At 37.1% G+C, this 20,747-nt stretch overlaps 1 protein-coding gene across 1 annotated transcript in view; it reads right to left on the bottom strand.

Annotated features, from left to right (window-relative positions):
• Window positions 1-20,747, bottom strand: part of TTN (titin) — a 237,978-nt gene that overhangs the window by 212,469 nt on the left and 4,762 nt on the right. Inside the window, 30 exon segments of the mRNA XM_063399870.1 lie at window positions 7-270; window positions 377-649; window positions 793-1,059; window positions 1,327-1,608; window positions 1,703-3,393; window positions 3,525-3,693; window positions 3,819-3,983; window positions 4,089-4,312; window positions 5,042-5,286; window positions 5,860-6,090; window positions 6,204-6,409; window positions 7,063-7,205; window positions 7,911-8,123; window positions 8,223-8,283; window positions 8,869-9,127; window positions 9,576-9,641; window positions 9,915-10,190; window positions 11,268-11,387; window positions 11,498-11,773; window positions 13,251-13,259; window positions 13,365-13,448; window positions 13,451-13,495; window positions 13,989-14,126; window positions 14,869-15,006; window positions 16,095-16,214; window positions 16,692-16,844; window positions 17,087-17,369; window positions 19,088-19,329; window positions 19,421-19,509; window positions 20,234-20,521. Of these exon segments, the coding sequence (XP_063255940.1) occupies window positions 7-270; window positions 377-649; window positions 793-1,059; window positions 1,327-1,608; window positions 1,703-3,393; window positions 3,525-3,693; window positions 3,819-3,983; window positions 4,089-4,312; window positions 5,042-5,286; window positions 5,860-6,090; window positions 6,204-6,409; window positions 7,063-7,205; window positions 7,911-8,123; window positions 8,223-8,283; window positions 8,869-9,127; window positions 9,576-9,641; window positions 9,915-10,190; window positions 11,268-11,387; window positions 11,498-11,773; window positions 13,251-13,259; window positions 13,365-13,448; window positions 13,451-13,495; window positions 13,989-14,126; window positions 14,869-15,006; window positions 16,095-16,214; window positions 16,692-16,844; window positions 17,087-17,369; window positions 19,088-19,329; window positions 19,421-19,509; window positions 20,234-20,521 (7,020 nt within the window).

Genomic DNA, 20,747 nt, shown 5'->3' with positions numbered 1-20,747 from the left:
ACCAACCTTCAACTGTGACATTGCAGCTTGTTTCCACTTTGCCAACCATCAGCTTGTAGCGTCCTGCATCTGAGGCATGGGTTCTAGTGAGCACTAGCCTCTGTTTAGCACCTTTACATACAGCTTGCACACGTTCATCAGGCTTTATCTGATTATCGTTCAGGTACCATTTGGAGGAGGACACATCAGGTGCTGAAACTTTGCATTCAAGGATGGCTTTTGTTCCTTCAATTACGTGAACATCTTCTAAAGGCACCACTATTTCCACACCTGCCAAGTTACAAAAATATTCATCGTGAGAAAAGCTATGCCTTTAAAAAGTAATCCAAAAGCAGCTAAAATCAAACACACCTTCAAAATCATCATAGTGACTTACTGTACACTGTGATCTGTCCAGTGGTTGACAGCTCAAGATCAGGAACACTAAAAGAGTAAGTTCCACTATCTTCCTTTGTGGCATCTTCTATGAGCAACATATGTGATTGTTTATCCAACACAATGTGAATACGGTCACTTGATTGAATTTCTTGGCCATCTTTCATCCAGACACCTTCTGCATTTTCTAGGGAGACTTTGACTTCAAGTTGCACGATATCTCCCTCACAGACTTTTTGATCAGTAAGTCCTTGAAGAATTGCCATGGGACGAGCTGTGGAATTAAATGAAGCTAATTAATACTTAAAAGAGGCAGAATATTGAACATTAAATCATTGTGGGATACAATGATATAGCTATAATACATTGTATAACATAGAAAATCTATAGTATACAGACAGTATAAGAAATGCTTACGTTTCATCTTCAGTTTGCATTGAGTCCTTTTTCCATCAACAACGTAACTATACTCTCCTTGATCATCTTTATTAACATCTTTAATAGTGAGGATCTGGCGACCACGGCGGGATGTAATCACATATTTAAGACTAGAAGTGAGTTCAATATCACCATGATACCATTTCCCCTCCACGTCTTCTGGGAAAACCTCACATTCAAGTTCACCTGAGAAAGATTCTGGCACTTCAACATCCTCAAGTTCTTTAATAAACTCAACTGCAGCACCTGAAGGCAAATAATTATATTTGTGATTAAACTTGGTTAGATACTCCCGAAGAAAAAAAAATGTTGTTGAATGAGCCTAAGGGAATATATATATAGTGTAATAATTTTAAATAAACACATCTCTAAACTTTCATACTGGATTCCAACAGTATGAAAGTATCTCAAAATTTCGTAGGATGTTAGATGCCTGTTTAAATAATTTCATTTCTTTCTGGAGCTGATTTCATGTCAACAGTATTGCATAGTACTGAGCTGTATGCTTCTTACCTTCAACAGTAAGCTTTGCAGTGGTTTTTACGGACTCATCTTCAACCAGTGCACAGCTGTAGTCATCAGCATCAGACATATCAATTGTTAATACAGAAAGAAAGTGAGCCTTTCTGTCTGAGTGCATCCTGTACTTGTCTCCAGAATGAATCTCAATTCCATCCTTAAACCATTTCACTTTGACAAAAGGCTCTGATGTTTCACATTCAAATGTTGCCATGGAGTCTCTTGCTTTAGCAACAACATCTTGTAACTTCTGGGTGAAGCTGATTGACTGCTTGGCTGCAAAACAATATATAACAATCAACAGTGCACTGACCGAACAGACTTAAAACACTATGATGAGCAGTAGGATGAGCAAAAGAATTGAAATTACCTTGTACTAACAGGAAAGCATGGCTAGACGTTTCACCAGCTATATTGACTGCTTTCACCATGATGCTGGCAGAATCATCAGACGTCACATCTCTGATAACTAATTCACAAACATTATCTTCAGGCCAGTACCAGTACACCCGATCAGTCCTTTCAATCTGAACACCATTTTTGAACCACTGGCATTCAGGATCAGGTTTTCCCACCACTCTCACACGGAAGTGTACGTCTGTCCCTTGGGCTACAGTCTGGCTTTGAATTCGTTCAAGTATCTTGGGAGCCTCCATGCTTGGACTAAGCTCCACCTTCTCTGGTTTGAATGTTGGAATGGTGATTTTGCCTTCAGGAGGAAGTGCTTTCTTCTCTTCCTCTGGGATCTCTTTGGTCCAGTGAAGAAGTTCTTCTTTTGTCTTTTTTAACATTTCTTCATATGATTCATCTTTTTTGCGAGATTTAAGTTCCACAGCTGTAATGGCTTCATAGTAGCCCTCTTCTGTCCTGCGCTTGAATTTACTACGGAGCTCTTCAGATTCCTCTGAAAGCTTTTCGTGAGTGATTCTTTCAGCCCTTTTCAGCTTCACCACTTCTTTGGTTGTTGCCTCTGCAGGTTTGTCTACTTTCTGTACCTCAAAGAGAAGTTTCCCAGGTTCTGTAACTACAGGCTCATGTTTGGGTTCAGGAGCACGACGAAGAACAGATCTGAAGTCTTCCCTCTGCTGGATCTCAATTTTCACCTTATGTTCAATAAAGCCTTCTGGATTCTCTGCAGTGACTCTCACCTCTCCTGTGTCATACGATTTGCAGTCCACAATGTCCAGGTAGTAGATTCCATCATAACGGAGTCTAAATCTTTTGCTTTTACGGATGAGCTGTCCATTGAGGTACCAGTTGACCTTGGGCATAGGATAGCCAGTCACACGGCAGCGGAATCGTGCTGTTTCACCTTCAAGGACTCTTGCAGGTTCAGGAACCAAAACAATTTCTGGTTTTTGTTTCTCCTTTTGGTCCAATGCAACTGCAGGTAGAGCACCCTCATGGGCCATTCTTTCTAACTCTTCAATTCGCTGGAGTCCCTTTTTGCCTTCTGGCAACTGGGATTCTTCCACAAGACTTTTCTCATCCTTCACGATCAGAGTAGCAGATGTATGGTCTGTACCATATTTGTTAGTTGCTCTGCAAGTAATCACTCCACTGTCTCTGGAATAGGCTACTCCATAGTCCAGGCTACAGTACCCAAACTCATTGATCATGCGGAGTCTGTTAGCTGCTTCCAAGGGTTTGCCATCATGCAACCACTCCACCACCATGGTTGGGTCACCAATTGGTGTAAGCCTGCATTCAAAGTGTGCTGGTCCAAATTGTTTGAGCCTTAAAGATGTAAGCTTCTTCTTAAAAAATGGTTTCTGTTGCTTTTCTTTGTCATAGAGATCTCCTTCCTCCCATTGCTCTTGACCATAACGCAGATGGAGAGGTTCTAACTCTGGTGCTGCAATCTCCTTGGCTTTGTAAGTTCCTTTTGGAATTATTAATTTCCTTTCTGGTTCAGGTTCTGTGTGTTCAACTTCAACATTTACTTTGCAGCGGGTAGTGTCCCGTCCGGCTTTATTGATAGCAGTAGCAGTATACCATGCAGCATCTTGCCTGGCAGTAGATTCAATTTTAAGGGCAGCTGCCCCTTTGGTTCCCTCAATCCTGAAATATGGAAAAAAATCAATTATTTTTCCCTTCTTTGTCATTTATTTTTGCCCTGCTTCCAAATTAGTTCAAAGCCTCCAAAGACAGATCTCTGGAGATAACAGATAAAATATAATAAAAATTCTTACTTTATTTTGGGGTATTTGTGAGGCACAATGATGTCACTGTTCTTGAGCCATACAATGTCAGGATTAGGGTTACCAGTAGCTTTCACTGCCATCTCCAGTCTAGAGCCCTCCTTCACGCTGACATTTCTCAACCTTTCCACAAAGTGTGGTCTGACTAGGTCTTCCTTAGCTGAAGGAGCAAATGTAAATTATCACAAGAGGAAATGACACAGCCATGGTTTTAAATAAGAGACAGTCATCAGACTGCTAAAAATAACATGATATACAGAATATAATAGAAAATACAGAAGATACCTTCTACGGTCAGTGTCATTGAGACTGAAGCTTTGCCTGCCCTGTTCTGAGCAATGACAGCCCATTCTCCAGAGTCTTCAGGCATTGCAGGGACAATGATCAATGACTGGGTACCATCTTCTTTAATCACTATTTTATGGGTGTAGTCATTAATCACTTGTTGGCCTGCAGATACACATGAAAAAAAAACAGTTGCAATCAAAACAGTCTCAACGAGACATAAAAGACTTTTAAAAAGATTATTTATTCATGAAAATGAGGCTGATGTACCATTATGGAACCAGTATGTCTCTGGCATAGGTCTGCCAACAACTTTTAAGTCAAATCTTGCTGTCTGCCCCTGTGAACATTTAAATGATGTCGGTTTCAACACAAAAACTGGCTTATATAGTCTCTCTAGTTGCCCTTCATCAGTTTCATCTAATCTGCGGGCAGGAGAACGAGAAGGAGAACTGCGGGCAGGAGACCGGCTTGGAGACCGTGGAGAGACAGACCTGGAAGGAAAAGATAAGACAGATGTGTATGGCAATGTCATACAGCACTGGACTGACATGATAAACAGATCTCAACCTTTGCCTTTCTCATAGTTTATTTTAAAGAGTTTGGCCAATTTATCTATGTGAGAAATTGGGAAAAAATTAATTTTCATTTGTAGTCAATTTTCTTTAGGTTTTTGATAGGAGTTTGTAGAGCTGAGTAGTTTTAGGGTACAGTATGGCCAAAGAAATTTTGGGCGTTTGGATCATGCACAGATCAAAATAGGATAGTGCAATCCTATGTACATTTGTGCATGGGTGTATGTGTACGGAGAGTGAACAGGGGCACAGCAATGCTTAATTTTTTCTGTCATAGAAATACCGCTATATCAAGGGAAGGAAAAATACTTGCACACTACACTACAACTCCAAGTGCAGAAGATTTTTTTTTTTTTCAAAAATGCGAGTACTTTAACAAATAAATATGGCTATTGGTTTTGTAAATCTGATACTGCGGCTGGAAATGCATGTGAATAATTGTACTCTTGGAATTGCATTGTTCATTAAAAGAGAAAACCAGACAAAAAGTTAGCACATAAATCTACATGAGTCATGAAAACAGTGTTTAGAACTTTTCCAGAGGTACACAAACTCCAATAGCTTAAGCTTATTTAACTGCTGTTTAATGACCTTGTTGACGATCACGGCAGACTGAAGTCACATAAAATTATATTATTGTGTACCTACCTATATCTTCTCATAACTTCAGGTCCTGGCATATAACCTGGGGTTGCTGTAGGTGCAACTGGCTCAACATAGAGTTTTGCTGAGCAGATGGCATTTCCTTTCATATTACTGGCAAAGGCAGTATAAATTCCTTCATCTTCAGGTAAAACAACAGGCAAACGCAGAGTGGCGCTGCCATCTTGCAGAAGTTCCATGTGGTAGCGCTCTCCGTGCCTTATACGTTTGCCATCCTTGTACCATGCCACCTGCATGGAAAGAAACAGTAGACTACTGAGTGACCTCTCCTAAAGACAAAGATCTAGTAATGACCGTACACACAAGACATTACAACTTGCTATTTTTCAGCTGAAAAAACCACAGCCCACCTATATGTGTTAAACATTAACGTTTTTACTTGGAATAGGTGAGACTAGTGTAAGATGTTTACATAGCAACCTGAAACATGAGTTTTGAAGCTAGAAAAAGATGCAGAGCCCATTTTGATGAAGAGCAAAGTAACCTGAACTGGTCTGTTACTGTGTTCCCCACAGGTCTGGGCTATCTCAGAGATACTCAGACTCAAGACGAACTTAACTGGTAAATCCAATCTACCTCTGAACTGGCAAACCAACCTAAATTTAGTCTTATTTCTTTTTCTCCTATTAAGGGACAAAAGGAAAATTCAGCCTACTATCAAACCAGAAGACTGGATTTCTTATGAGAGTTGCTGTTTCCTGTGCAGAATGTAGAATGTCTGACAATGAGATGTTAAGGGATTTTTTTCAAGTAGAGCATCAAATGATTTACAAAAAATAAAGACTTATACAGGTTTGGGGTACCTTTGGCAATGGATATCCTGATGTCTTGCAATGGAAGGTAACTCCTGTCCCTTCAAAGGTTCTGTAATTCTTTAATCTTAAATCGAATCGTGCTTCTACAGCTTCAGATTCAGAAATATCAACCATCATCTCCTCTCCGTCTTCTTCGAGAAGTTCATGTAAGGTAGTCTTAATAATTCTGAGTTCAATTTCCTTGATAAGTCTTTCTTCAAAAGAAGAAATATGGAATTCCTATACAGAAAAGCAAGACCATTAGTTTTCTGTGTCAAATAATGACCTTGCAAATAAATTATTTTTATGGTAAAATGTCAGTACCCAAAATTAGTATGGAGGGATAGACATACCTCATCTTCTACAAAAGTTCTGACCATAACTGTATCTTTTGCCATTTTCTTCCTAATTAGAGCTTGTTCTTTCTCATACTCTTTTTCAAAGTCACCATAGGAAATGGGTGGGGCTACCTCAGCCACTTTAGGTTCCTGTACATATGCAGTCATTTGAGTTTGGTACATCATTTCTTGTTGCGATTTTATGTAGGCTTCGTAATCAGCTGAGAATTGAGAAGAGATTAATTTTGATAAATTTTTTGGTTTTCACTGGATTGAACGGAGAAAACAAGCACAAACTTATTTTACTGGTTTTGGTGATTCAAGCAGATTTTCCATCTGTTTAGCCAACAAATACAAACAGCAACAAAATGCAAAGACCGATGTATTAAGATGAGCTTTATAAAGAGGTAGAAATTTTCCTGTACTATTTAGGTGTCCTAGTTTTCAAAGTGGAAACATCTGCAGAGATTATTGTACAATTTCTTCACCATGACTCTGTCTCCTGAAAATTTTTGTACATTTTTACAGGACAAATAAATTAAACTAGCTTCTTTTCCTTTAAGATAACAACCTATTAATTGATTAACCTTTTTTTCCTACATCTCTCAATGAATTTCTTATCTTGTCATGAACATGACATGTCAACAGAGGAAAATTCCTATAGCTACACATTCTAGCAAAGAATAAAGTCTTTCAAGGGCCTAGATGTCAGATACTCTCCATTGCAGAAACACAGCCACCAGATTTCCCTTTGTGTTTCTTACGCTGAACAAACTAAGCTGCAAAGAATTTGCAGCACAATTTAAAATCTGTTTTCCCATTTTGAAGTTAATTTTAAGGAATATTGTTCCCATTTCCTTAATCTAAAATGTACCTTCTTCTAGTAAGGAGACCGTTGCAGAAGCTTCTCCAAGATTATTACGAACAACAATAGTGTATTCTCCGGCATCGTCGGCAAAAGTCATGGAAATTTCAAGTTTGCATTCCCCGGTTTCTTTTTTGTAACTCACTTTGTATCTATAGAAAACATAAAAGTAAAAAGTCTCTATAATTCTGGACAGACTTCTTGGTTAATTTGCTTTTAGCTCCAGTTAGACACACTCCTAACTTGTACAAAAGGCACAAAAAGAGAAGTTTTTGTAGGTAATTCTCACTGAATGGATGAGCATACTGAGCAGCATATGAAAAATAACCATGCTGAAACTAGAGTACTGGCCAGCTTTCTTTTTGTTGTCACTAAATAAATAGGATCCAAACCCTAGTACTGAAATATCAGAGGTCTAGTTATCAGACACAATATAATGGTATATTCTGTGTGCACATAGTTTGCCCTACTATGGGTCATCATAACATGATCATTTCAGGAATGCTACAAATGTAGTATTTTTTCTCAGCTAGGAAGTATGTTGCATTCTACAGACAACACTTCTGTAGAAAGAATGCAAACATTGCACAGAGTAAAACAAGTACAAAACTTCTTCCTGATTTGTTTACAACATATCTCATTTTATAGCCTTTTGAAAATTTATATTTTAAAACTTTACAACCTTTTAAAATCTCATATTAACATATAAGCCTATAATTTTACATTAAAATTAATTTATTTCACAGAAATCAGGATGTTACTTACTCAGCATGTGAGGCAATCAAATTATGAAATTGCCAATTAAATATGCATAAAAATTATGTTTAGATGGATTTGGGGCATTGTATTCAAAGTACCTGTAGCCAGTCGTTAGAGGAACTCCACCTTTTTTCCAGTAGACATGTGGCCTTGGGTTGCCCCCTACTTGGCATTCAAAAATAATGCTCCCACCTTCAATTAATTTATGCACCATGGGTTTTCTTATGAAGAAAGGAGGCATGGGTTCTCCTGATACTTCCTCTGCTGCAGCAGAGACATCTTCCATTACAATGTCCTTTGTCTCCACGTAGCTGAAATAAGATTGCAGTGCAGGTAAGTGAGCTGATGTCTCAGAGTGCAATCATGCAATGACTGCAGTAGGAGCAGTCTGTTCAGAAAAGTGACTTTACCGTTTCTCTTCTGTAACAGCCTTCTCAGAAATGGTTTCTCGAGTCTCAATTTCTTCAGTAACTACAAAGCAAATTGGATATAGTGGATTTTAAAATACCTCAATAGGCCTTAAGCGATTCGTTTAGTTGACATCATAAGAGTAAGTAGTTAGTTGGCTCAGAGGGCTAGTTAATTCCCGAGGAATCAAGTTAAGAGTCTCCTGTTATCTGCCCATTTTCAGCCTTTTCCTAATATTCTTACAGCTCTTTTACCTAATAGGCCCAGAGTACAATTCAAGTCATATGTTTTAAGTGTGTAAGATACATTACAAGCAAAATACAGTTAAAAAAAATATTAACTTCCTACAATGACAAGAGGGACTGTTCTTGAGTTGCACGAAGGGTGGTTTAATTTGAATATAAGGAAACCTTTTACCAAAAAGGTTATCAGGGGTTATCAAGCATTGTAACAGGTTGCCCATGAGTAATCTGGGGCTGACTTTTAAATACCCTCTCCACCCTGGAGGTATTTAAAAGACATGTAGATGTGGCACCTAGGGACAAGGTTTAGCAGTGGACTTGGCAGTTTTGGATTAATGGTTGAAATCAGTGCTCTTAAAGGTCTTTTCCAACTTTAACAATTCTATGATTCTGTAAATATACTTACCTTTCACATGTAAGTGGCAAGAAGTGCTGACACTGCCAGCCTTATTGGTGGCAGTGCAGGTAAATCTTCCACTGTCCTCTGCAAAGGCTTCACGGATCACAAGGCGAGCAAGTCCTGCTTTGAAAGTGATCTGGAAGTCCATTGAGCTCTCAATTTTGTAGTCTTCCCTGTACCACGTCACTGTAGGCTGAGGATGACCAGATATTTGGCACTCCAGAGTGACAGACTCACCTTCAGTCACAGTCTTATTTTTGAGGCCCTGTGTGACAAAAAAAAAAGTACCACAGTCAGTATAGATACTTAAATATCTAAAACCTATTTGAATGAAAAATTTGACATCTAGCTCAAAACAGTTCTGTGAAGCAATGTGTGTAGGGGAAAAAAAGGCATTTTCCAAAGGGAAGTATTTGAATCTGGCTTTAAGGGTCTCTGAACATTGTTGTTAATAAACAAAATTAAAAGGTAGGTTCACATTTATGCAGTTAGATCAACCAGCATACAGCATAAATGTGAAGAATCACTACCATAAAGGACATGAAGAAGACTCTGTATCAGAGATAAACTATATGGCTAAGTAAATCTAATACAAAGTCAAAAAGACTAAATAAAGCCAATTTTTAATGGTTAGGTATTCAACGATAAAAATTAGAAAACAGAATGGGTGAAAATCTAGTGTAACTCCCCTACACTACATACAAATTACTTACTGAGACTAAGGTGGGTGGAGTAGCAGGGATTTCTGCAGGCACAGGAACTCTGGCAGTTTCTGTCACCTAGGTTGTTTAGAGAACAATAGTGAATAAAGTCAAGGAAGTAGGCATTATAATTTAAATAAGAAAATAAATCAGGTAATGTGAACTCTTTGCATGTCATAATTAAATATTAGGTCCTTACAACAATTTGTGTAAAACAAATAAAAAATAAAAGGTACCAGAATGCTTTAGAAGTAGAAAATTGTGATAAGTAGACAGCAAAAAAGAGAGACCATTCTATACTTTTAAGATGAAAAGTCAGTCAAAGTGACAAATACTTGCTTAAAAACATACCTTTGCTTCACCTTCTTTATGCAACATCAAGTGTTCTGTCCTCACTGCTTCACTTTTAATGCTTGTCTCCTTTTTAGTCTCAACATCATAGTGACTCTTATAAGTCTCAGCAGCCTCTCCAAAGGGAAACTGTGCAGGGGTAACTGGCTCTGCTTTTGTCCTGACTTCATGAGGCTTTAGCTGAGGTGGTTTTACAGGCTTGGTGATCTTCTGCACAGCAGAAGTAGCTGATAACTCTTTCTCCAGAGTAGCCATGGCAGATCCAGCTATTGAAACCTAGGGAACAGAAGAAAAAGAGTTACAGCTTTGTTGTCTTATTTTCAAAAAAGACAGTGTATTTCTTGAGCAGGTTGCATATGCAGCAGTTGCTTCCTTAGTTACTTGGTTTTGACACTGCAAACGTTATATGTAAAAAAAGAGTAGTAGTTTTAGATTGCAGTAGTAGAATACTGGAGATATAATATCCTTGTATTATTTTTTATCTGTCTAACATTTAAATATTTTCACTTTCGAATTTGATCTTTAAATGGCCAAGAAGCTTTTAAGCACAGCACAAGAAATGTTCTCTCCCTTTCCTCACTTGAAACCTTAGATTTCCATTTAATCAGTCTAATACTGCAATAAAGAATACTACTAAATACATAACTTCTAATGGTTAAAAAAACAGATGAGATTTCAAAATCCCATTATAGGTGGAATAACTTTTTTAAAAATACATAAATATTTAATAAAAATATTTATAATAGTGTTTAATTATATTTAGGGAAAATAATTTTTAAATTCCAGGCGAAGAGAAAAAATATGCTTGAATGAGAAAATTAATTAACTGGAAAATTTTGCTATTATGTAAAGGAATCCAACAGAAGAATGGAAGAATAACATTAAAAATGGATGGTATCATACTATGCAGTTAGTCTGGATTTTTCTATTTAAAAAATTAGCTTAGCATGTATTAATTAGCAAGGAAGAAAAAAACAGTGTGCAAGTGAACTGATGCACATAATAAGATTAAAGAGGGATACTTCTGCTCTTTAAAAAATATAACTTGCATGACAAATATCTACAATTTCACTATATGTCATTAAGTCTTAAGCTGCATCCTCAAACAGTTTATAAGATTATTTAAATAAGAAATAAGAACAACAAATTGTATTTTAGCAATTTACTTCTCTGTTTACAGCAGTGTTCTTTATTAGTCAAACAAGCCAACAGAAATAGCTGCAAGCAGCATACAACCCTTCCTCTTGGGGAAGCAGCACACTGGAGCGTGGGAGGAAAAGCCAGACTGAATGGGTGACCTACTGGCTATTGAAAATGAGCATGCTGCTCCTCCTGGATACAACTGCAGCTTACCTCATACGTGTGATCTGGTTTAGGAACAGCAACTTTGGAGACCGTGAAGTGAGGACTCGCTGTGCGAGGTCGCGGCGGTTCAACATGAATCGTTTTCTCAAGTTCCGTTGTTCTTTTTATCTACACAAAGTAATGAAAAAAGTTGTTGAAAGTGCTGCTGTTCTTATAACTGAAACAGGTTTCACTGGGACATAGTTTCTGGAAAAGAATGTAATGTAAAAGAGTCTAACCTCTTTTGATATATGAACTTCCTGCTTTTCAGGAGCTGAGATATGTTTCTCAGGAGGAATATAGACTGTTTTGACTTCTTTAGTGACAACATGACGTTCTGCTGGGGCCTCAGAAACACGATCTGTTACAATATGCTCTTTATAACCATATTCCAAAGTTTTCTCCTTTACATAAGCTTCATCTGCTTGTTCTGGCTGCCAGGGTGATCGAACACGTGCCTGATCAACTGCTGCAACGACTGTAGCTACGGCTTCAGCCTTTTTTCCAGCTTGAGTCTACAAATAACATCAGCAGAATTTATATATGTATTCATCATTATACTGAAAACTTGTATATATGCCAAACAGTTATAATGCTCAGCATATTCCAAAGAGAGGTTGTATTGTTATGCAAAAATCACGATGAAAAGATCAAAAGTATGCACCTGTAAATACACTTAAGAATCAGTAAATTCAAATGCAAATATATTCTTTAAGTGCTATCTCTGCACATTCAGAATATATATCAGATATATATATTCAGATATATATCTGTGTTTTATACATATCAGTGTTTGTGTGGAACCCAATTTTACTACTTTACGTGTGTCCACTTGTCCAACAGCATGCAGGTATGTAAATGTGCACATAGTTTTAAAGTATGCTCATCAGCTACATATAACTCTTGTAGATGTACAAAATGCATCTAGCATCTGATGTGAATGCATTTATTAAGAGACAGATCTCTAAAAATTTTTAGATCAGGTATATCTCTTAATTTAGTGCTGATCTATTTTAAAGGATTTTAAAAAAGGAGGGAGATGGAGATGTCTGATAATCCAGAAATAAAGCTTTTGTATCAGGACTTCTATTTGTTTCTAATAACTCATAAATGCTGTCAACTTCTGTGTTATTAGGGTCCAAACTTCTGCCCAGTCAGCCAACAGTAGATAACAGTGACTACTGCTACTGTTTATTGTTACTGTTATAACTGATCTGGATGCAGCAACAGAGCATATGATACGTATGCCTAGTAAATGGGGAAAAAACCCCTAACAGATAATTTCATACTGATTTTAAAACCATTACCAGCTTAAACTAAAATTACTTAGGTGAGACCAGAATGTGACCATTTACAGAGATTTTTTCTTATTAAAGTAGTGTTTAGGTAACAGGGACCTCTTATCCAGTATTGCTGTCAGTTTCAAAATAATTTGTTATACTGGCCTGAATTTGGCCCTAAATTTACATCATATAACAAGGGACTGAACTCACCTAGCAGTCTGACTCCCCTGAGTTTTACATACTTTGCTCATTTACATATGTTTTATGAAATTATTTGATGAATGTACTACACTGTAGGTAGATAGATTTTAAATAGCAGCTGTTGCAAGCTATGCTACTCTTCCACATGTGAGAGTTCCTGGCTGTATTGCAGATCTTTCCTACTGTGGGAATCCTACTGGAACAAAGCAGTGCCAACAAGTGTCTGATAGTCATAAGTAACAAACTGGACAGACCTGAATGGATGCTAAAGTTTGTATTGTACAAAGAACAATTCAAACCTCAATGAAGAGAAGTTGTTTCATCTGACAACTATGAAGTTACAAGGAATCATCAAGTAGAAAAAAAGATTGCAGAGTCAGAAATTTGAACAAGTAAATGTTACCAAAAGCCACTGATAGAGAGGAGACTGTCATGGAGAAATCAGACTATAGCCTAAAGTGTGACATTTCCTAGCAGGGTGGGATATAAATTCTTCAGTGCTAGAAACTTAATCATACTGACTCTGCTACTTGAAAACCATCCTGCTCAATGGGTATGTTTTCAGGAATTAATTTGAGAGCATTATGTTGTACCAAAGTAGGTCTTAAAATGTAAGGTTTGCAGATAAACCAAATTGTATCAGTGCATTGGTTGTAATTTCTTCTCCAGTTCTGGACACTGTGACTGGTGCTTTGGTTCTAGCAGTGCAACTACTTTTGCAACTACAGTACTTTCCTCAACTTCCTTTTTAATCTAGTTTTTATAGCAGAAATGAAAGTTTCAGTTACATTCAGTCTTGAAAGACTAAGAAATAAGAAATTAGAAATAAGAAAGACTAAGAAAGAATAAGAAATCATTTTGGAATGGGAACAGGGGAGGAGAATTGAAGGGTTAGATCCTTGTGCACTGCACACATCTCTGTGTTATATATATACTGATAAGTATTGTTATACCCTATTGAAATAAAAGTATTGATTTTTAAAAAAAGTTAAAATGCATTTCAGGAGTCAATCAGTCCATTCCAAACATCAGTCAGAAGATAATTATGAGCATCTATTAATGAAAACAAGAGAGGAAGATCAAGGTGCTAATTTAGTCTAATTAGCAGTAGGTCTAAAAGTTTGTAAGTGGAATAATAGAAAAAAAAAAGAGCTGGAAATGTATAGTTAGTATTTTTTGAGGAAAACGGGAGGTTTGTAAAGAAGAAAGGATAAAACTCAAAGACGGTTATGACAGTGCTATTCACCTTTTCACGTGTTATGCTCACTTGTTCTTGTTTGGTGGCAACTCTTTCTTTACTTTTCGATATTATGACCGGTGCCTTAGGTTTTTCAGTAGAAATTACTACCTTAGGTACAGAAGGTTTCATATCTTCCCTTCTTATCTATTTTTTACAGTAAAGAAAAGTAACAGTAATTGATTATGCCTGTTGTCAAGATTACACAACTTTTTTGGAAAGCAGGATAATGTTTCTAAATGTATATCAAGAAGAAAGAAACATGACTTCAGAACTGGAGCAATACCTTTGTACCCAAGTTATAGCCCACCTTATACCCTGACAGAAGTTCATGCAAAGTCATTAATATATTGCATTAATTTTTATTTGAATAAGAGAAGAAATGCTTTACTTCCCAGTTTGTGATATATCATTATATTTTGTAGAAACTGTTTGATAGAAATTAGCATTTTTGACTTAACAGCTAACCCCATCAGTTCAGTGGTTCCACAATATGGTCTAACAGATGTATTCAATCCTTACACAAATATTGTTAAATCAGGCTCCAAACCCTATATCATATCATGAGAAAGAATCTTTAAAATTTATATTCAGAAATGTATCTTCGGAGACAAATTTGTCATTAAGGATCATGTGGAATTCTGTACACTGTGGCAGTAAAAGCCCTAATGCTCCAAGGATCTGTAAGAAGGGCAGCTGCACCCCTCTGCAGACAGAGCTGCTATGAGGTCAGTAGAACTGGACCTGCAGAGATTTTGGTCTGGAATACCTTATTTCACAAAGCTGTTGTTTAGTAATCTTCTCTTCTTAAAGAAGGACAGTAAAGTTATTTAACAGATTTTATAAACCAGAGTATCTCAATGAACTAAAGATTGTAACATTTATTTACCTGTTCATGAGCAATGTGCACTTGCTCGTGTCTGGTAGTTACTTCTTCTCTAGCTCTTGTTATTCTTTCTTGTTCTTTGGCTTTGTCTGTGGCAATTATTACTGTCGGTGCTGGAGTTTTCTCTGGTTCTTTTCTCACCTGGACATTTACAAATAAAGAATTTTATATTTTTATTTTAAAACCTAAGGTTTGTGATTTTCAATATATTTGGAAAAGAACATATGGAAATTTGGAAATTCAAGAGAGCAAAGATGTCAAATTCTGTGTTTTGAACATTTCATCTGGTCTGGAAACAACAATAACAACATGAATAGACTTTGTATAAAACATTTAACATAAAAATAATAAAACATTGCACAAATGCTTGGCTTGCTACTGAAAGCAAGACTAAAAAAAATGCCTCAGAGAAAAACTATTCTGCATTATAAACACTTTGAGATAGGATATTAAAAATAAGTTTTACAAAACTTTTACTTGACAAGACATCAAATGCCAAGTTCAGATTAATGCCCAGATGGATTTCTGTTTCTCAGTGCTTTAAACAGAGGTTACACTTTCTTCCTCACACATTTCTACTATAATTCAAACGTAACGTTACCTATAAAAAATCATCTTCCACTAAATCATATCTTTTTCTGATAAAATACATGTTAAAATAATCTGAATTCAAATAATTCATCGGTATTTTCAAAATTGATTTCAATGCAGAATGAGTTTTTCCTCCTTTTTCCTGACCCCCTGTGCTACCAACAAACAAAGCAGGCTACAAATGGCAAGCTTAGAGACAATATCAAACAACCATCCCCCTGCCCACCCCCCCGGCTCCCAACAAAATTTAAGAGCTAGTTTCCACTTGTCAATTCTTGAAATGATCAAGAATACTATCTAGCAAATTACTAATATATGAAAAAAGAGAGGTTTGTCTAGGTTAATGTTTTGCAACCTTATCTATCATTTTCTTAGGTATAAATAATGGAAGTGAAATAAAAAAGGAAAGAGTAGAGACAAGAAGATAAGAAGAAAAAAATAGAAAATAGAAGAGACAAGAAATAGAGAAGAGACAAGAAGATAAGAAGATGATAACACTGTAAACTGCAAGAGTGAACATATATAAAAGGGACAAATAATAACAGTATTTGTCTTCTTCATAGGCTTGTCTTTTGTATGAGATATCACATTTTTGAACAAGAGAGGGCATAACAATCTCAGGTACAATCTATATTCACCTTTTCAGGAGAGATGTGTCTTGGTTCTTGGGAAGTTACAATTCCTTCTCTAGTTCTCGATATCACTGTTTGTTTTGTGGTTTTATCACTGGTAACTACTACCATTGCCTCCTTTTTCATCTGATTTTTGTAGCAACAAACAGAAAAAACACCAAAGCCTTAGAATTCATTTGAAAAAATGATCGTCAAAATAAGAGGAGAAGGGAAACTAAGAGAGGAATTCAAGTAAAGGAAAAATACTAAGGGAGAATTATTTTATTCATAGTGGGGAAATTATAAATGAGATATTAGATTCAAAAATTCATCCTTGTAAGATTAATGTTAGAGAATAAAGGAGAAGAGAGAATAAAGGATCACTTTCAGAGAAAGCATTCTGAAACTTAAAAGGAGTAATTAGTTCAATCCTGTTATGATGGAATGCAGTGATAGAAGTGAACCTGAGCATTCCTTTACAGGCTAGGTGTTCTAGATGAGTATGCATGCTTTTGCAGTGCACGGGGCAATATCTGGTTAATTCCTCACAGTGAATCATGCTCTGTGTGTGTGTTGGATGAAGGGATAAAGGGAAATCATGGAATGTCTGTGCTCTGTTTCTACCTGCTCATGAACAGGCTGAACGTGGACTGCAGTCATTGCTGTCCTTTTAGCAGTTTGCTCTACAACATCTGGAGCTGGTTCTCTCACCATGGCTTGATCCACAGCAGCAACAACTGTGGCAACAGCTGCTGTTTTTTCACTGTCCTTTCTCACCTATATTAGTCACATCAAAAGACATTTTTTCATATTTTGCATACATTCAGAAGAAGCACAAAACAAGTACAGAGACAGAATGCTGCAAAGAAGCACTTCCATGTCTGCAGCAGAACTCTCTCAACAGCAGATGCACACATGGTTTTACACACAGCCTCTCAGACTCCATTTAGCAGATCTATCCAGCAGTGGTGAGACCCCACATAAGCAAACCCAACGTTTTTTCCAAAAACAGGATTTACCTCTCTAGCACCAGCGGCCACCTCGCCAGCAGCAGCACCAGTAACTGTGACTTGCTCTTGGACCCCGTATCTCCCCTCCCATCTTTCTTCAGTCACTTGTGTAGTGCTTGTAGATACTCTTGTTTCCTTCATCTGGGCTTCCAAGGTTGCAGCGTACCCTTCCTGCTTCCAAGGAGGAGGGACATCAGCCCCAGTTGTCACTACATGTGGTTTACGGATTGGAGACGGAGATTTCACTGGTCTAATAGGCGAGGTGGAGATTCTCCCAGCAGGAGAAACTGACCTATTGAAAAAACCAGAGTATTAATATCATTAATCTACTGCCACAGAGCTGTAAAAACAACTTCAGTCTGAACCTGAACTACCTCCCCATATAGGGTATCTCCAGTAATGTGTAGTTTGATTTTAAGAAATGTTTTTGAAAGGTTCTACTTGTAAATTACACTAACTTGTTTTTTTAACATTATGTCTAACTATTGTCATTCTCATAACTTTAACATGTCTTTGTAGTAGCTTAGTTTCCAAAAGGAAATAAGAACAAGCGGCAAAAGACATTTCAGCCAGCCAAATGTATTTGAAATATAAAAAATACATCATGATTTGCATTTGCTCTATCCTAATTTTTCTGATAGGAATAATACAAAAGGCTCATACATATTATGTAAATACTAGATAATACATTCATGGTCCTGTCTCTGTAGAGAGACAAAATGGTAATTGTAACCAATCTTTATAAAAATGTCACAAGGCAACCACTTAGCAAAACAACTGGATGTACTCATATACTACAACTTATTTTTATATGTCACCCATATATGTACCCATAAAATCCAGGCAAATTTCTTATCAGTGCCTAATATTTTTACTCGCACTTACATTTACAGCTGTCAGACACAATTATTTATATCCACTTGGAAATGGTTAATTTCTAAATTTTGATATTACAAAAATTCATTCCTCATCCTAGCATACAGTTTTAAAGCATTTTCCAAAATTCTTATACAGGCTTTCTGACCTAGAATTTATTTGAGTAGAATTTTTTTTGTCCCAGAGACCTTAACAAATAACAACAGTAGGGGGCAGCATCATCATATTAATTTTTAGATTTAGTTTTTTCTAATATGTTGTATGTCTAAAGGGAATCTGACTAGCAAGGGAGGACAACTTTCTAGTTCTACATGTGCTCTAGATGTCGCTATTCCATTCTTTTTTCATTCATGCAGTTAGTTGGTTACTGCTAGTTGCTATCGATGCTTTTATTCCTGTCCTTGCAAGCTGTTATCAGTGGGGTAAAAAATTCACCAGCACACCCAGCTCTGGAAACTTAAATGGGGCTGTTCTGAGCATTCAGCTTGGAGGCATTCCTTCCATGATGCTGCTGCTTCAGGATACTGAAACTCCAGGACTCTCAAAACGCTCATCTCTTTACCTGCCCCTCAGCACAGACCTCATGAGGTCTCCCAGACCATGAGCCTTGCTTGTCAAATCACTCACTTTCCCTCTCTAGACCCTCTACACAGCAGAGATAAACTTCATTTTTCCATAACCACACTTAGCTTGCCTACCTTAAAAATATTATTTCTGTAGTTATTACCAGCACATATATGGAACATGAACTCAAATTTTTTTTACGTATCCTTTCATTCTGTTTACCACTCAGCAGTATCATTGCTCTTTTCTCTGTTCATCTGAAATAATAAAGGGCCAACTGCTCTACTTTTTTTTTCTGTTTCACCATGAAATGGAGCAGTGATGGCTATTTTGGCTCTATGTAGAGCAATCAGATGGGATTTTCTACAACAGGGGATAGAAGTCTTCAGAGGTGACCCACATTTCTACAGCAGTGGCAAATATAGCACATTAGAGCTCACCATCAGAATAAACCCAGTCACTGATAAGCCGGTGCATTCTTTCATTTTATGCTATGCTCTCCTACAGCATTACTGCTATATGTAATAATGATTCCAAAAGCAATGCTGCCTGAAAGAACAGTAATTTTACCTTACTGGTGAAGGTGTTGGTGCTCTGACGTGTCTTACGGGTGATGGTGATTGTCTAACGGGTGATGGCGACTGCTGTCGTGCCATCTGTGCTTTTGCAGCAGTTGTCGGGGTTGGTGATTTCGATGTAGGTCTTGGAGGCATTCGTGGAGGTGCCTTGTGTGGGAGCTGTTGGGTGGTTGCACCTTCTATAACCATTTCAACACTTGTAAGTGATCTGGCATCAAAGTGGGCTTCAGTCTTCTACAATGAAAAGCAAGAAAAAGAAAACTAGGGTGAGGTACTGTAATCCTCCACATTTGAGCCATACCTGCTGTGTTTCTGAAAATTATACCTTTTCAATTCTGGCTTGTCTTGTTTGGGAAATCTGAGCAGTCGAAACAATTGTCTTTGTCTTTTTAGCAGGAACGGCTTCTTCCTCGCCTTTTGAAAGAAAACGGGGTCAGAAGAATTGCATATGGCAACAATAAATACAGAAATAAATGAATGGTCAACTCCAATTATATAAAAATTTATATATAGACCTGAAAAATAATTCAGCAGCCATCTGTTTTGTCTTCAGTATCTACAGACAATTGTGCAAACAGTTGAAACAATATTACTGCATTATCAAGTCATTAGAAAAAAGCTCAAACAAAGGAAAACTAAATGCATTCATTGTAAATTCCTCATGTCTGTCCTGGATCTAAAATGGTTACAGAGTCTCTAAGGCTGACTGAGGTGAAACCCAAGCAAGACTGCTCTGGTTTAGCATGATTCCATGCTACAATTCTCTAAGAACTGTCTTCATCCTTACCAGCCTCCTTCACAAGACCATGTACAGTTATGCAGTCTAATTTATCTATTCTATCAAAGCCAACTTACAAATAAAACTTTGAGAGATTTACAGACCAAAATGAGAACAGCTCAAGGTATCCCACACTTTTTCCATCAACTGTATCCTCTTAAAGAAGACCCATTCTGGAGAAAAGGTCTTTTAAATCTCAGACAAAAATCTTTGGCAAATTTCATCAAACACACTGCTTTCTTTTCAAAAGAAGTAAATAACTCTTGGGAAACAAGTAGTAAGTTAACTTGTTGATATAACTGCAATGAAGTGGTGCATATTGCACCACCATTTTCATGGTCTGCAACTTAGCTCTGTTACCTTGAATTAGCAATTCAGCTGTTGAAGTAGCACGTCCCACACTATTTGTGGCATTTACGGAATAGGTGCCGGAGTCTTCAGGATATGCTTCTGCAATTATTAAGCTGTAAAGGTCTCCTTCTTGTGAAATTTTAAAATCGGGGGAACTTTTAATTTCTACTCCGTCCCGATAGAACTTCACCACAGGTGTAGGGATTCCAGTCACTCTCACGTCAAGTCGGACTTGACTTCCCTGTCTTGCAGTCATGCTCTGTAGTCGTTGTGAGAAGTTTGGTGGCGCTGTTCCAGCTGCATTTTTATTGAAGAAGTAAATAGAAAAACAATAGCATCTGTTAAAAAGCACGGCAAATACTAGATACTTTCATTACTAGAGGTACATGAGGTCTATTTCTTCTTCACGTGCTACTGTCAGAGGATAGTATTTTCTGAAACATTCAAAATATGATTTCTGATTACACCCATGATTGCAAATGCTTCTAGAATTACAGATACATTGTTTGTAACCATATGGATT

The sequence above is a fragment of the Prinia subflava genome, chromosome 6, assembly GCF_021018805.1.
Source record: "Prinia subflava isolate CZ2003 ecotype Zambia chromosome 6, Cam_Psub_1.2, whole genome shotgun sequence".
Lineage (NCBI taxonomy): Eukaryota > Metazoa > Chordata > Aves > Passeriformes > Cisticolidae > Prinia > Prinia subflava.
This window is presented reverse-complemented; position numbering and strand designations above follow the sequence as displayed.